The 16,982-nt window shown below is 45.3% G+C and overlaps 1 protein-coding gene and 1 long non-coding RNA gene across 4 annotated transcripts; one reads left to right on the top strand and one right to left on the bottom strand.

The window, feature by feature from the left end:
- Positions 1–5,674: 5,674 nt before the first annotated feature.
- LOC123570183 (uncharacterized) lies at positions 5,675–15,437 on the bottom strand. 3 transcript variants are annotated; one of them, XM_074024598.1, is made up of 3 exons: positions 15,303–15,436; positions 8,515–12,447; positions 5,675–8,397 (listed from the first exon to the last, which is right to left on the bottom strand). In XM_074024598.1, the coding sequence occupies exon 2, from the start codon at positions 12,445–12,447 to the stop codon at positions 11,032–11,034; it is 1,416 nt and encodes a 471-aa protein (XP_073880699.1). In that variant the 5' UTR covers positions 15,303–15,436; the 3' UTR covers positions 5,675–8,397; positions 8,515–11,031. The 3 variants fall into 3 exon arrangements, 2 of the variants coding, with proteins under 2 accessions (XP_073880699.1, XP_073880700.1); XM_074024599.1 differs by having other exon boundaries at positions 7,285–8,397; positions 10,883–12,447; XR_012427930.1 differs by lacking the exon at positions 8,515–12,447 and having other exon boundaries at positions 15,303–15,437.
- Positions 10,545–12,715, top strand: LOC135968566 (uncharacterized). The gene is made up of 3 exons (XR_010583453.1): positions 10,545–10,627; positions 11,563–11,770; positions 12,369–12,715. It is a non-coding gene; the product is annotated as an uncharacterized lncRNA (long non-coding RNA).
- Positions 15,438–16,982: the final 1,545 nt, after the last annotated feature.

Genomic DNA, 16,982 nt, shown 5'->3' with positions numbered 1-16,982 from the left:
CTTCTACATTTTCTAGTTTATATACAAAGACATGTTCATAATGTTCTCAGATAATTTTTTGTATTACTGTGGGGCCAGTGGTAACATCCCCCTTGTTGTTTCTGATTGTGTTTATCTGAATCTTCTCTTTTCTTCTTTGTTAGTCTAGCTAGTGGTTTATCTATTTTATTAATTTTTTCAAAAACAACTTTCTGGATTTGTTGACCTTGTGAATTTTTTTTTGTGTGTCTTAATCTTGTCCAGTTCAGCTCTGATTTTGATTATTTCTTGTCTTCTGCTAACATTGGGATTTGTTTACTTTTGGTTCTCTAGTTCTATTAGTTGTGATATTAGCTTGTTAATTGGAGATCTTTTTAACTTTTTGATGTGGGCATTTAGTGCTGTGAATTTTCCTCTTAACACTTTTTAGCTGTGTCCCAGAGATTCTGGTATTTTGTATCATTGTTCTCATTAGTTTCAAAGAACTTCTTGATTTCCGCCTAAATTTTATTATTTATCCAAAAGTCATTCAGGAGCAGGTTATTCAATTTCCATATAATTGTATGGTTTTAAGTAAATTTCTTAGTCTAAATTTCTAATTTGAATGGAATGTGTCCAAGAGATTGTTGTAACATCAGTTCTTTTGCCTTTGCTGAGGAGTGTTTTACTTCCAATTATGTGATTGATTTAAGAGTATGTGCCATATGGCAAGGAGAACAATGTATATTCTGTTGTTTTAGAGTAAAGCGTTCTGTAGATATCTATCAGGTCCATTTGATTCAGTACCGAGTTCAGGTCCTCAATATCTGTGTTAATTTTCTATCTCAATGATCTGTCTAATATTATCAGTGGGGTGTTAAAGTTTCCCACTATTATTGTGTGGGAGTTGAAGTCAGTTTGAAGGTCTCTAAGAACTTGCTTTATGCCTTTCAGTGCTCCTTTGTTGGGTGCATATATATTTAGGATAGCTAGGTCTTCTTGTTGAATCGAACCCTTTATGTAATGCCTTTGTTTGTCTTCTTTGATTCTTGTAGTTTAAAGTTTTGTCAGAGGCCGGGCATGGTGGCTCACTCCTGTAATCCCAGCAGTTTGGGAGGCCAAGGCAGGTGGATCACTTGAGGTCAGGAGTTCAAGACCAGCCTGGCTAACATGGTGAAACCCCATCTGTACTTAAAATATAAAAAATTAGTCAGGTTTGGTGGCGGGCACCTGTAATCCCTACTGCTCAGGAGGCTGAGATGGGAATTGCTTGAACCCAGGAGGTGGAGGTTGCAGTGAGCCAGGCATGTGCCACTGCACTCCAGAGCCAGACTCTATCTCAGAAAATAAATAAATAAATAAAAAATAATAAAATCAGTTTTGTCAGAAACTATGATTGCAATCCCTGCTGTTTTCCATTTGCTTGGTAGATTTTTCTTCATGCCTCTATTTTGAGCCTATATGTGTCATTGCATGTGAGATGGGTCTCTTGAAAACAGCATACCAGTAGGTCTTGGTTCTTTATCCAGCTTCCCACACCATGTCTCTTAATTGTGCATTTAACACATTTACATTTAAGGTTAGTATAGATATGTGTGGATTTGGTCCTGTCATCACAATGATAGCTGGTATAGTGTCAGTGATTTGCATCCTTTGGTGTATTTTGGTAATGGCTGGCAATAGTCTTTTTTTTTCCATAGTTAGTGCTTCCTTTGGGAACTCCTATAAGGCAGGTGTGGTAGTAATGAATTCCCACAGCATTTGCTTATTTGAAAGGATCTTTTTTCTCCCTCACTTTTGAAGCTTAGTTTGGTTGGATATGAAATTGTGGGTTAAAATTTCTTTGTTTTGGCCAGGCGCAGTGGCCCACACCTGTAATCCCAGCATTTTGGTAGGCCAAGGTGGGTGGGTCACCTAAGGTCGGGAGTTCAAGACCAGCCTGACCAACATGGAGAAACCCCGTCTCTACTAAAAATACAAAATTAGCCGGGCATGGTGGTGCATGCCTGTAATCGCAGCTACTCGGGAGGCTGAGGCAGGAGAATGGCTTGAACCTGGGAGACAGAGGTTGCGGTGAGTCAAGATCCCACCATTGCACTCTAGCCTGGACAACAAGAGTAAAAAACAAAATTCTTTGTTTTAAGAATGTTGAATAATGGCCTTTAGCCTTTTCTGGCTCTTAGGGTTTTTGCTGAGAGATCCACTGTTAATCTGATAAGCTTCCCTGTGTAACTGGCCTGACCTTTTTCTCTAGCTTCCTTTTTTTTTCTTTCATTTTTTTCTTTCATTTCAGCCTTGCAGATGGTTATATGTCTTGATGGTAATATTCTTGTGAAGTATTTCACTGGGGTTCTCTGCATTTTCTGAATTTGAATGTTGTCCTCTATAGCTAGGTTGGGGAATTTCTCATGAATGATATACTAAAATATGCTTTCCAAGTTGGTTTCACTCTCCCCATCACTATCAGGGATACCAGTGGGTCATAGATTTGTTTTCTTTACATAATGTTATATTTCTTGGAGGTTTTGTTCATTCCTTTTCATCCTTTATTCTTTTTATTTTTATTTATTTAATTATTTTTTGAGATAGAGTCTCACCCTGTTGCCCAGGCTACAGTGCAATGGCATGATCTCACTTCACTGCAAACTCCGTTTTCTGGTTTCAAGTTATTCTTTTGCCTCGGCCTCCCGATTGGCTGGGATTACAGGCACCGACCACCATGCCTGGCTAATTTTTGTCTTTTTAGTAGAGACAGGGTTTCACCATGTTGGCCAGGCTGGTCTCAAACTCCTGACCTTGTGATCCACCCGCCTCAGCCTCCCAAAGTGCTGGGGTTACAGGAGCCACCGTGCCTGGCCTGGTTATACTCTTCTTCTTCTTCTTTTTTTTTTTTTTTTTTTTTTGAGATGGAGTTTCACTCTTGTTGCCCAGGCTGGAGTGCAATGGCACGATCTCGGCTTACCACACCCTCCACCTCCGGAGTTCAAGCAATTCTCCTGCCTCAGCCTTCCCAGTAACTGGAATTACAGGCATGTGCCACCATGCCTGGCTAATTTTTTGTATTTTTAGTAGAGACTGGGTTTCTCCATGTTGGTCAGGCAGATCTAGAACTCCTGACCTCAGGTGAGCCGCCCGCCTCAGCCTCCCAAAGTGCTGGGATTACAGGCGTGAGCCACCGTGTCCAGCCTATTCTTCTTCATTTTTTAAAATTTATTTATTTTGAGATGGAGTTTCCATCTCTCACTCATGCAGGAGTGCAGTAGTGCTATCTTAGCTCACTGCAACCTCTGCCTCCTGGGTTCAAACAATTCCTCTGCCTCAGCCTTCCAAGTAGCTGGGATTACAGGCACCTGTCACCACCCCTGGCTAATTTTTAAATTTTTAGTAGAGATGAGGTTTTGCCATGTTGCCTAGGCTGGTTTTGAACTCCTGACCTCAGGTGATCCAGCTACCTCAGACTCCCAAAGTGCTGGGATTACAGGCGTGAGCCACTGCACCCGGCCTATTCTACCCATATGGTTATATTCAAATGGACTTTTATTTTTATTATTTATTATTATTATTTTTTTCAGATGGAGTCTCTGTCACCCAGGCTGGAGTGCAGTGAGGCGATCTCGGCTCACTGCAACCTCTGCCTCCCGGGTTCAAGAGATTCTCTTGCCTCAGTGTCCTGAGTAGCTGAGATTACAGGTGCACACCACCACACCTGGCTAATTTTTGTGTTTTTTAGAGACAGGGTTTCATCATATTGGCCAGGCTGGTCTGGAACTCCTGACCTTGTGATCCGCCCTCCTCAGCCTTCCAAAGTGCTGAGATTACAGGCGTGAGCCACTGGGCCCGGCCTGGACTTTTATTGTTTTAAGCAAGAAAGTATTTATTTATTGTAATTTAATTTAAGTTCCAGGATATATCTGCGGGACATGCAATTCATCGCATATGTAAACGTGTGCCGTAGTGGTTTGCTGCACCTATCAACCCATCCTCTGGGTATTAAGCCCCACATGCATTAGCTATTTATCCTGGTACTCTCCCTCTTTCCACCCCTCCAGTGTGCCCTAGTGTGTGTTGTTTCCGTCTCTGTGCCTATGTGTTCTCATTGTTTAGCTCCCACTTATAAGTACGAACATGCAATGTTTTGTTTTCTGTTCCTGTGTTAGTTTGCTGAATGTAATGGCTTCCAGCTTCATCCATATCCCTGAAAAGGACATGATCTCTTTCCTTTTTATGGCTGCATAGTATTCCATAGTGTATATGTACTACATTTTCTTTATCTAATCTATTATTGATGGGCATTTGGGTTGATTCCATATCTTTGCTATTGTGAATAATGCTGTTCAATTGCACTTCTAATAGCTACATCTCTAATCCATGATGATTAAAGTAAATGAATGAAAAAATCCATTCTATGTAATTTCTACCTATTTCAAAGCTGAAAAAATAATGAATTATTCTACACCTACTTACATAAAATTACTTAATATTATAATTAGTATTGCTATTAATATGTATGGTTCTGGAGAAGAAGCCCAGTCTGTGTAAGTTATAATACAAGAGAGTGGTCTCCTCTATTTCGTTTTTCTTTTTCTTTTTCTTTTTTTTTTTTTTTGAGACAGAGTCTTGCTTTGTCGCCCAGGCTGGAGTGCAGTGGTGCAATCTCGACTCACTGCAAGCTCCGCCTCCCGGGTTCACGCCATTCTCCTGCCTCAGCTTCCCAAGTAGCTGGGACTACAGGTGCCTGCCACCACATCTGGCTAATTTTTTTGTATTTTTAGTAGAGATGGGATTTCACCATGTTGGCCAGGATGGTCTCAATCTCCTGACCTCGTGATCCACCTGCCTCGACCTCCCAAAGTGCTGGGATAACAGGCATGAGCCACTGTGCCCGGCTTTTCCTTTTTTTTCTTTTTTGACATGGAGTCTTGCCCTGTCACCCAGGCTGGAGTGCAGTGGTGCGATCTTGGATCTCACTGCAACCCCCACCTCCCGGGTTTAAGCAACTCCCTGCTCAGCCTCCTGAGTAGCTGGGATTACAGTCGCCCGCCACCATGCCCAGCTGATTTTTGTATTTTTAGTAGAAACGGGGTTTCACCATCTTGGCCAGGCTGGTCTTGAACTCCTGACCTCGTTATCCACCTACCTCAGTCTCCCAAAGTGCTGGGATTACAGGCGTGAACCACTGTGCCTGGCCCAAGAGCGGTCTCTATTTCATATTGTGGTAAGTGTCCACAGTAGATGAGTAAAGAAATTTAGTAAATATCATGCAAAAACAGTCAATTTACATGTTTCTGATAAGATTAAGGAGTTCTGTATTCCTCATCTACCAGGCAAAGTAAAGACTAGATTCTGTGGCGTCATCTTTGATGAGAAAATACAAACTGACAGCTTCAAAACAGGTATTGATTAAGGTAGAGGCATTCACTACCCAACAACTGGGATTCTTGTGGGGGTGTGTGTGTGCACACGCGTGTGTGTGTGTGGAGAGGATTTTTGGGTCAACAGAAAGTTATTTTGCTTTTAATTATATTTTCCCAGTATTTTAAAAATGAAGTAAAGAGCATTGTATGATTTTTTTGGATAATTGAGTGCAGTTTGTATTTACTAGTTTTGATACACTAAGTCCTTTACACACCTTTTGTTACTGGGAAGGGTGTGAAAGTTCTTCAGTTCTTGGGCTTACTGACGTAAAGGATTCAGTCAGGAGACACATGGAGTTAAAGGGCTAAGTAACCTTCATTTAAAGAGACAGGAGATCAAGAAGAGACAGAACTGGCTGCTTGGGAGAGTGAGCCAGCACTAGTGCCTTAGAAGGAGTTTTTATGGGAGCTTTAGCCTATGCAAACAGTACACCCTGAATGAATCTGCCATTACTAATACTGGGCAGACCCTTTTTATGAGAATCTTACATAATTATTCATGAAAGTACTATGCAGGGCTGTTATTAGCATGTTTTGGAAAGCCCTCTGGGCACATAGGCACTGTAAGTGTACATGCTAGTATACATGTGACCTGACTCATTAGCATCTGAAATCTACATACAGGGGTGTGTTTTAGTATTATAATGAGCAAAAGAGTATATTAGGGTGAACTGTTAGAGAAGTATACACGCTCCTTAGTGGGGAATAGCTCCTACCTCGGTAATCTCTGGCTGGGCTGATAAGTTTCCTTCAGGACCAAACAATCTCAACTCCAAGGCCAGATGTAGCCAATGTAGCCACTGTCCTCTTTTTGCTGACTCAGCGTGCAGCATCTCCAAGGAGGCCGTCAGGCACTGCATTTCTAAAGATTCCTTTCCCAAGGGCTCTCTTGCCTGCTCACGTCTGGCTACCTGCCTGCACTAATATTTTCCCCCCTCAAGAGATGGAGACCCTGAAAAGCTTTGGGTGTAAGGACGTTGTGGGTCTTCTGTAACTACTTCCTGCTGACATGGGACGAAGAAATCATCAGGGTCTCCCTCTCTTGCTCTCTGTCAGGGAAGGAGCCCCTCTGTAGTTTCCTGGAATCATTGCCCGCTGACGTCCAAAGGAGAGATGTACTTGTAGGTGCTGGGGCGTCCAGGGATGATTCGCTGATGTTTTTCCATTTTTACGAACTGTATGTGAAACTGCTGTATCCTGGAAGAGACACATTTAATCAGTAAATTAAAGCGACAAGGGCCAAAGAGGAGAAGGAGTATAAATGTAGCTCATCAGAGTAAAGAAACAAACCATTTGAGAGAGGGGAGAGCAGACTTTACAGCCTTTCAAATGGCCCCTGCTGAAACACCTCCTGTTCTAAAGTCAAGGAGCCATGTAGCATGGTCATAGATCTTTTTTATGCCCTCCTCTGTTTGCCCGCTGTAATTGCTATAAGCGCAACAAGACTAATTGATCACCACACAGACCCACCCTGTTCTGCCAAAAGGTAATCTAAGGCCAATCTGTTGTCCATGACCATGTTTGCTAGAGTGTGTAGGGAGACCTTGAGTTTAGAGATGATATTTCCGATATCTTTCGCCAAGTTTCCTATTTGTATGGAGAGATTTCCAAGGGTGACTTCGTGATCAGCGAACCCTCCCCATGGAATAATAAGTCCTGTGGCCACTCGTATCTCTGCCAATATTAGACCCAGAGCTCCTTTCTGTCTTGGTTCGCTGGTGTTATAAATGGTTACACCTATTCCTCATGGTTTCAAAACTCCCACAGCACATTCCTTCATATATTGGATGCAAGTAAAAAGGCTTGCAAGAGGAGGGGTTAAATAAGTTCTCTTAGGACTTCCCTCAAAGTGCAGTTTGTTTTGTATTAGCCTACATAAAAATACATAGTCAAAAGGGGTACAGGTCTACTGGGGGATGCTAGTGTTGAACCACCTGTTTAAGAGGAATTTCCACTGAGTTGGAATTGCATAGGGGATAGAGGTCCTTTATCAATGACAGGATTTCTTGGCCCAACTGGGGACCCTGTGTGCCTTGGGAGGCAAATATAGAACCCAAGTTATTAGCTCTTTTCTTCATCAAGCTGTCCATCAATTTTGGGGTGACTTGTCTTGATTACCATTCATTTGTTTATGGACAGCTGGACACCAATAAGTCAAGATAGGGTGGCAACCTGTTGAGAAAAACCTCATGGGACGAATAGTGGGAGTGGGGAATCCCTCCTCAAACATGGCGTTCCAGTCACAGTATCCTTGAGGGCGTGGACAACAAGTTGGGTTTAGAGAAGAGCATATGAACATATACACAAAAGTTTTATAGCTTTGATTCAAAGGTGGAGTGAGATCCAGACAAGGGACTTGGTGCACTAAGTTAGCAAGTGAAAGAGCACAACAGATTTATGTTGGCCATCAGGAATTTCTGAACCTAAGGTTAGGTTTAAAGCAAGACTTCTCAACAAAATACATTGGTAAGATGAAGACCTGGTCATGAAGCCATGAAAAATCCAACAGTTGCTTAGGTGGTTTCCCAAAGCATTTATTTTGGAAAAAATGACGAGGGAATTATTACTCCATGGTGCTTGTGAGAGTAGGGGTATGTAAAGGGAGTAAAGATAAAGGAAAAGGTATTTCCCTGTTATAGCCAATTCTCTGTTAAGTTTTCTGAAAGCAGAATGAAAGTGGTGAAAATAGGAGGTAAAATAATTACATTGTTAGATGATGGAGTGTTTAGTGATAAAACAGGCAGTTTTTGGAACTTTGGGTGGCATGCAAGTGAGGGCCAGAATAAGGAGAATAAAAAATGCCACCACAACCAAGATTCCCAGTACTGAGATGACCTTCCTTTTGGGTGACAGGAGAGAAGGCTTTACTTATCTTTTCACTTGAAGAGGAATTTTAAGTTCTCCAGTGGCTCACAAGAATGCTCAGGTGCTGATTCTGCTGATTCTGTTGTTGGTTCTTCAGGACCTTCCCACAGTTTCACTCGGGACTGATGTATCCAACTGGAGATGCCAGAAATGTTCATAGCTGTTGGGTTGGAAAGTAAGACATTAAAAGGGCCTTTCCATAGGGAGTTAGTTGAGACCCAGGTGACCCATCTCTCCAAGTTTTGATGAGGACTTGTGACTCTAGCTGGATTTTTACCTTATAACAGGAGTGAAGCGGTTTCGTATCCTCGGGAAGGAGTAGTATGATAGCAGGATTGAGAGCGTGACATCTCTGAATGGTGATTTTGGATTTGCTAGCAGAAGATCTTGGTATTTTAAAAGTAGGCTGCCCATCAGCCAGTGTGAGCCTTTTCATTGCAGCACAGTGGCTATCTGATGTGAGGTAAAGATGCCAATAATTTGGCCCATTGTGATTTTGGAAACCTCTTCTACTGAGAGTGGTGGTAGCTATTGCCTTAAGGCACTAGGCCATCTTTGGGCCACCATCAAGCCTTTGAGAGACATAGCCCATCAGGCACCTTGTGGGACCCAGAGTCTGTATTAAAACTCCCATTGCTATCCTTCTATTTTCATTTTGTAAAGTTGGAAGGGTCGCCGAGTACACCGGCTCATGCCTGTAATCCCAGCACTTTGGGAGGCCGAGGCCAGCAGACCACGAGGTCAGGAGATCAAGACCATCCTGGCCAGCATGGTGAAACCCTGTCTCTACTAAAAATTCAAGACATTAGCTGGGGATGGTGGCAGGTCCCTGTAATCCCAGCTACTCAGGAGGCTGTGGCAGGAGAATTTTTTGAACCAGGGAGTCAGAGGTTGCAGTGAGCCAAGATCACAACACTGCACTCCAGCCTGGTGACAGAGTGAGAGTCTGTCTTTAAAAAAAAAAAAAAAGTATATATAAATGTATCAGGTTGGAAGGGTCTGTCTACTTGGGGCAGCCCCAGTGCTGGGACTTGCAGTAGACTAATTTTAAGTTGGATAAATGCCTGATCTTGTGAGGGTGCCCATGATAAGGGTTCTTTATCATTCCCTCCTTTTGAGATTCTTAAAGGGGCTTAGCCATTTCTTCATATTCTAAAACCCAAAGTCTACAATCTTCTGTTAGCCCCAGGAAAGTTCTAAGTTGCATTTGAGTGCTAGGGTGAGGTATTTGTTGAATGACTTGTATTTTTTCAGGTGAAAGCCTGACTTTTCCTGGAGTAAGAATAAGATTAATTGTTGTTGGATTAATTGGGCCTTCTGTTTGGAAGCTCTGTATCCTCTTTTAGCCAAGAAGTTGAAAGTCTGGGCATGGTGGCTCACACCTGTAATTCTAGCACTTTGGGAGACTGAGGCTGGCAGATCACTTGAGGTCAGAAGTTTGATACTAGCTTGGCAAACATGGCGAAACACCATCTCTACTAAAAATACAAAAATTAGCCAAGCATTATGGCACATGTCTGTAATCCAAGCTACTCAGGAAGCTGAGGCAGGAGAATTGCTTGAACCCAGGAGGCAGAGGTTAAAGTAAGCCAAGGTCACGTCACTGCACTCCAGTCTGGATGACAGAGCAAGAGTTCATCTCAAAAAAAAAACAAAACAAAAGAAGTTGAAAGTCTGTACTGCATGTCATTGTGCCAGTTATTTTGAGGGGGAGCAGATGAGTAGATCATCAATATATTGTAAATGTGAGACCCCCTCAAGAGAGAGTTCTGTTAAGTCTTAGCTAGAGCTCGCTCAAATAAATGTGGAGTGTCTGTAAAACCCAGAGTCAGGACCATCCAAGTCAGTTGGCAATTTAACCCTTTGTCACCTATTAATTCAAAGATAGTAAATAAAAATGGAGACTCGGGGTCCAGAGGTACGCAGAAAAAAAAATATTTCAGATCTAGGACTCAAAGATCTAGAACTCTGTGAACGCCTTTGCGTTGGTAGGCATTTCCCCCAGAATCATCTATAGGTTTGGGATCACTGAGTGAATAGGTATGACAGCTTTGTTTATGATTCTTACGTCTTAGACAAGCCTGTACTCCTCATTGCCCTTTTGGACAGCCAGGATGGGTGTGTGACAGGTGAGTTACAGGCCTTTACCAGGCCACTCCTAAGGAATCAGTTAGTAGTAGGCTGCAGTACTTCCTCAGCTTCTTGCCTTAGGGGGTATTGTATTTTATGAGGGAAGTGGAAGGGACTGCAGTTGTTGGCCTTCTTGGCATATCAGAGGCCCACATCTTGAGATTTATTTGTGATTTTAGATCAAGATTATTCACCAACATCATGGGCGATTCTTTCAGAAAAGACGGACCCTTAAGGGAAGCTACATATCTAGAGTTCAGGTAAATGTGAAATATATCCCTGGTTTGGAGAGTATATCCCTGCCAAAAAGGGAGGTGGGACATTCAGACATTACCAGGAACTCATGGGAAAAGAGTAATGAGTCCAGTAGATGACCTAAAGGAGGTGTAAATCTTCTGAGGTAGGGATGCCATTCACCCCAATTACTTGACAGGATTTAGAGGAAAGTTGCCCAGAGAAGGGGGTCAGCACCAAGCAGGCTGCTCCCAAATCCAATAGAAAATGTATTGTCCTACCTGCTACGTCCAGAGTTGCCCTTGGCTCCATCCCTTTGATGATGATGTCAGACCAGGGAGCCGGCCACAGCAGAGGGCCCTTCCAGCTCAAACCATATTGAATTGCTGTCTGGCTCAGGGACCTTTTGGCTCTCGGGACAGTCCCCTTTCTAGTAGCCGAGCTTACGGCAGAGGGGACAGGCCGTGTAGGGCTTTTCCCCCTTTGGCCCATAGGGGCAGTTTGCCTTCCAGTGGCCTGGCTTCCCGCACTGATAGCACTTCCCTGGGAGCGTATCCTTAGGGCAACCTGGAGGGGGCTGGTGGACTTGCAAAGCAGCTAATAATTGAGCCTGCCTCTCTTCTTTCTGTTTTTCCTTCTTCTCGGCCCTGTCCCTCTCCTCCTGGTCTCGGTTATAAAACACTGAGGAAGCTAATTTGAGGATTTGTGACATGGGGGCACTAGTTCCCAAAGCCAGCCTCTGCAGTTTTCTCCTAATGTCTGGGGCAGCTTGTGTGAGGAAGTGATCCTTTAGGACCAGTTGTCCTTCTGGGGATCCCGGGTCTAGGTTGGTATGTTTGATAAGAGTTTCCTGGAGCCTTTCGAGAAAGGCTATGGGATTCTCATGTGGCCCTTGGTCGATGGTTGCTAATTTATTATAATTGACAGGCTTGACTTGACTCCTTTTCATTCCCTCTATCAGGCATAGGAGCATATGATTTCTGGCGCAGATTCCTGCCGGGGTATCGTAGTCCCAGTTGGGGTCCTGCAGGGGGACAGCTGTAGCTCCCACGGGATAGTTGGCATCTGCCAAGTGGAGCTCATCCCCGCATTGACGTGCTGCCTCCCAAATGGTCTGTCTTTCGTCCAGAGAGAGGGTTTGTCCGAGGAGGATGGCGACATCCTTCCAGGTTAGTTCACAAGTGAGGGTTAATTTACGGAAGGCCTCCAGGAATTTTCCCGGATTCTCTGAGAATTTTCCCAGGTCTTCCTTAACTTGGGACAAGTCGTGCATGGAAAAGGGGACCTGGACTTGGACTGGTCCTGTTAGTCTGCTCACCACTGGTAGCGGGCAGATTCCAGAGCGGGGACCTGGGGGCCTAGTGTAGGTTGAGGCTGACCCATCAAGGCTAAGAGTGTGATACAAGGAGGAGGGAGCTGGGGGTGCCTGTTCTTTCTCTTTGGTCTCAGGAAGAGGAGGTTGAGGTGGGTTGACCAGGAAATCGTTGAGGCCTCCTGGTTGAGGGCTCTGGAGTGGATGACTGAGGATAGGTAAGAGGGTGGGATTTGTTTCACAGCCTTTACAAAAATCGGGGTTTTCCCTGAAGATCATGAAGGTTTTCACATAAGGGACCTCTGACCATTTGCGGTGACGCCGGCAGTAGAGGTCAAGCCGGAGTATGGTGTTAACATTTAAGCTTCCCCCCACTGGCCAGACTTCCTGCCCTTCTAGGTCATATTTTGGCCAAACTGTATTGCAAAGGAAAACCAATCTTTTTTGTTTTATAGTCTGGAGATCAAACTTATCCCAGTTTTGAAGGATGCATCCGAGAGGGGAATTCTGGGGTACAGCGATCTTGTTACCCATCTGAAAGAGAAGACGGGAGAATGTAGGATAAAGGAGATATCCCTCCACCTATTCAGTGCCTTACAAAGATGCGGCGTCTCACACGTTGACATAGGTGAGGTGTTCCATGCCTCTGCCTATACGGGTGAAGCTTTCTTCCCCTTGGGGCCCCAGAATCCGCAGGTACTTATGTGTATCACACTTTCTGTCCCTGCGTCTTTTATTTTTATTTTTATTTTTGAGATGGAGTCTTGCTCCGTCACCCAGGCTGGAGTGCAATGGCGCGACATCAGCTCACTGCAACCTCTGCCTTCCAGGTCCAAGCCTTTTTCCTGCCTCAGCCTCCCAAATAGCTGGGATTATAGGCGTGCACTACCATGCCTGGCTAACTTTCCTATTTTTAGTAGAGGCAGGTTTTCACCATTTTGGCCAGGCTGGTCTTGAACTCCTGATCACAGGTGATCCACCCACCTTGGCCTCCCAAACTGCTGGGATTATGGGTGTGAGCCACTGTGCCTGGCCCCTCTGCTTCTTTTTGATCCGAAGAGTTTCTTAGATTTCCTAGGATTCATGCCCAGCAGGGATGACAGCCTCACCTCTGTGTTGGGCAAGGAAGGGTGGAAGAATGTTGAGCACGGGAGTAGTTCTCTTTTCTCTCCTATTCCCAGTGACCTTGGTTCTGCAAGAAGCTCAGTACTCATGTCCCTGCTGGTGTCTGCAGAGAAGGGACTCCATAATAAGGTCCCTTTAATGCATAAGAATATTGGGATAGGCCGGGCGCAGTGGCTCAAGCCTGTAATCCCAGCACTTTGGGAGGCCGAGACGGGCGGATCACGAGGTCTGGAGATCGAGACCATCCTGGCTAACACGCTGAAACCCCCTCTCTACTAAAAAATACAAAAAACTAGCCGGGCGAGGTGGCGGGCGCCTGTAGTCCCAGCTACTCGGGAGGCTGAGGTAGGAGAATGGCGTAAACCCGGGAGGCGGAGCTTGCAGTGAGCTGAGATCGCGCCACTGCACTCCAACCTGGGTGACAGAGCGAGACTCCATCTCAAAAAAAAGAAAAGAATATTGGGATAATAGATACAAATGAATAGAGGAATGGAGGAAAATATGATGTCTTCTTCCACTCCTAAAAGATTCCTGGAAGATCATACAGCAAAAATAATTAAGTCCAGGATCGATGGCTCGTGCCTGTAATCCCAGCACTTTGGGAGGCTGAGGTGGGCAGATCACTTGAAGTCAGGATTTTGAGGCCAGCCTGGCCAACATGGTGAAACCCCATCTCTACTAAAAATACAAAAATTAGCCAGGGGTGGTGGCACATGCCTGTAATCCCAGCTACTTGGGAGGCTGAGGCAGGAGAATTGCTTGAACCCGGGAGGTGGAGGTTGCAGTGAGCTGAGATCATGCCATTGCACTCCAGCCTGCGTCACAGAGCGAGACTCCGTCTCAAAAAAAAAAAAAAAACAAAACCAAAAAAAAATTAGGCCAGGCGCAGTGGCTCACGCCTGTAATCCTAGCACTTTGGGAGGCCAAGGCAGGCAGATCATGAGGTCAGGAGATTGAGATCATCCTGGCTGAAACGGTGAAACCCCATCTCTACTAAAAATACAAAAAATTAGCTGGGCGTGGTGGCAGGTGCCTGTAGTCCCAGCTACTCCGGAGGTTGAGGCAGGAGAATGGCGTGATCCCGGGAGGTGGAGGTTGCAGTGAGCAGATTGCGCCGCTGCACTCCAGCCTGGGTGAAAGTGTGAGACTCTGTCTCAAAAAAAAAAAAAAAAAAAAAAAAAAAAAATTAGAGCCGGGTGCAGTGGCTCATGCCTATAATCCCAGCACTTTGGGAGGGCAGGGTAGGTGAATCACCTGAGGTCAGGAGTTTGAGACCAGCATGGCCAATGTGGTGAAACCCCATCTCCACTAAAAATACAAAAATTAGCTGGGTGTGGTGACCTGCACCTATAATCCCAGCTACTTGTGAGGCTGAGGCACGAGAATCACTTGAGCTCAGAGGCGGAGGTTGCAGTGAGCCAAGATCACATCACTGCACTCTAGCCTGGGCAACAGAGCAAGACTCTGTCTGAAAAAAAACAAACAAACAAATATTAGCCAGGCGTGTGGGCGCATGCCTGTAATCCCAGCTACTGGGGAGGCTGAGGTAGGAGAATCGCTTGAACCCAGGAGGCGGAGGTTGCAGTGAGCCAAGTTTGCACCATTACACTCCAGCTGAGTGACAAGAGTGGAACTCCATCTCAAAATAAACGTATAAAGTTCAGCACAGGTGCGCAAAGGCCTCTGGTGCCTGGCAGTGAAGCAAACACAGCAGGTCCCGGACAAGCAGGCCCCACAAGGCGCTTGCACATGAAGGAGGAATTCCAAGAAGCTCGGCGACGAGGACAGGGACAGCAAAGAGTAAGCAGAGTGACCTGGGGGATTGTTCACCGGTGGCGGCATATTGTGTCCAGGGGAATGGAGTGCCATGAACAGCACGTAGAAGAGCCGACTCAACACGGGAGAGTAGTTTTAGCTGAAAGATGTGAAGCTCCCCAGTCATTGCACAGTTAGGGCATATTCCCTGCCTTTCACAAGCCTCCTGCAGGGAGGGTCACCGTGTCTCAGATCTACTCAGTGTGGAGTTTAAAGTCCTCCCTCCTCTGCTTATCACCCCCAGGGTAAGCTGAGAAATCAGCCAGAGGGAGCAGAGTGACAGTGGCTGAAGGGAAATGGTACGGGGCAGTCGTTAGTGGACAGAGCCTGAGAGGAGAAACCCCTCCCCTTAAAGCTGCAAGAACTGCATTAGGGCAGGAGGTTCTTCAGTGCAGAAAGAAGCAGAGGTCGTCAACCAGAGAATCTGGCACCAGCTTTTGGGCACTTACCTAGAAGAACAGTTCACAGGCCACCAGTGGAAAACACCAGATGTTACCAGGAGTGGGGTGGAAGTCCTCTGGGTCTCGGTCTTCTTGAATTCAGTGAAGACACACAGAGAGCGTTAAAAGGTAAGTGCCCTTTATTTAAAGAGACAGGAGCTTAGAAAGAAGAGATGCCCTGAATGAAGAAACAGGGTGAGCTCCTGAAAAGAAGTCTGTCCCCGCTCATCCTGGGCAGAGCGTTTTTATGAGACTCTGACATGATTATTCATGAAGGGGCTGTGCAGGGATATTTCTAATAAGCATGTTCCCAGAAGTCCTCCGGGCAGGAATGTGCTGTGACTCTCCATGCTGGCACACACGTCACACGTCTCATGAGCACCCCAAGTCTCCATTCAGGGGTGTGTGGTTTTTTTTGTTTCCTAGGATAATATTGGAGGAAAAGGAGATAAGTTTTTAAATTTTTATTTATTTATTTATTTTGAGTCTGTGTCTCACTCTTGTCACCCAGGGTGCAGTGACGTGATCTCAGCTCACTGCAACCTCTGCCTCCTGGGTTCAAAGGATTCTCCTGCCTCAGCCTCCAGAGCAGCTGGGACTACAGGAACCTGCCACCACGCCCAGCTAATTTTTGTTAGCTAGACTGGTCTGGAACTCCAGATCTCAAGTGGTCCGCCTGCCTCAGCCTTCCAAAGTGCTGGGATTACAGGCATGAGCCACCACGTCCAGTCTTATTTTTATGTATGTATGTATGTATTTATTTTTTTATTTTTATTTTTTGTGACAGAGTTTCACTGTTTCTACCAGGCTGCAGTGAAGTGGCGTGATCTCGGCTCACTGCAACCTCTGCCCCCTGGGTTCAAGTGATTCTCCTGCCTCAGCCTCCAGAGTAGCTGGGATTATGGGTAACTGCAAGCCATCACACCCGGCTTAATTTTTGTATTTTTAGTAGAGATGTGGTTTCATCATGTTGACCAGGCTAGTCTCAAACTCCTGACTTCAGGTGATTCACCTGCCTCGGCCTCCCGAAGTGCTGGGATTACAGGCGTGAGCCACCATGTCCAGTCTTATTTTTATGTATGTATGTATGTATGTGTGTATGTATTACTTTTTGAGACAGAGTTTCGCTGTTTCTACCAGGCTGGAGTGAAATGGCATGATCTCTCTTCACTGCAACCTCCACCCCCTGAGTTCAAGTGATTCTCCTGCCTCAGCCTCCAGAGTAGCTGGGATTATGGGTGCCCGCCACCATGCCTGGCTTAATTTTTATGTTTTTAGTAGAGATGAGGTTTCACCATGTTGGCCAGGCTAGTCTCAAACTCCTGACCTCAGGTGAGTGCTAGGATTACAGGCATGAGTGACCGCGCCTGGCCTGTTTTTTAGTATTATAATCATCAAAGGCTGTATTCTAGGGAAAATTATTAGAGGACTACACATGCACATTACTGGGGAAAATTCCCTACCTCCGTTATATCTGTCTAGGGCCTGATAAGTCCACTTCTGGGCCACAAGGCCAGGTGCAGGGGATACAGACATGGTCCACTGCTGTTTTTTTGCTTACTGCCAGTGGGCAGCATATTCAAGGAGACTGTCAGTGGGCTGTGTTTCTAAACACTCCTTTCCCAGGGGCGCTCTTGCCTGCTCATGCCTGGCTACCTGTGTACTCCAACACTTTCAGCTGGTTTGTGG

Source organism: Macaca fascicularis, chromosome 19 (genome assembly GCF_037993035.2).
Source record: "Macaca fascicularis isolate 582-1 chromosome 19, T2T-MFA8v1.1".
NCBI lineage: Eukaryota > Metazoa > Chordata > Mammalia > Primates > Cercopithecidae > Macaca > Macaca fascicularis.
This window is presented reverse-complemented; position numbering and strand designations above follow the sequence as displayed.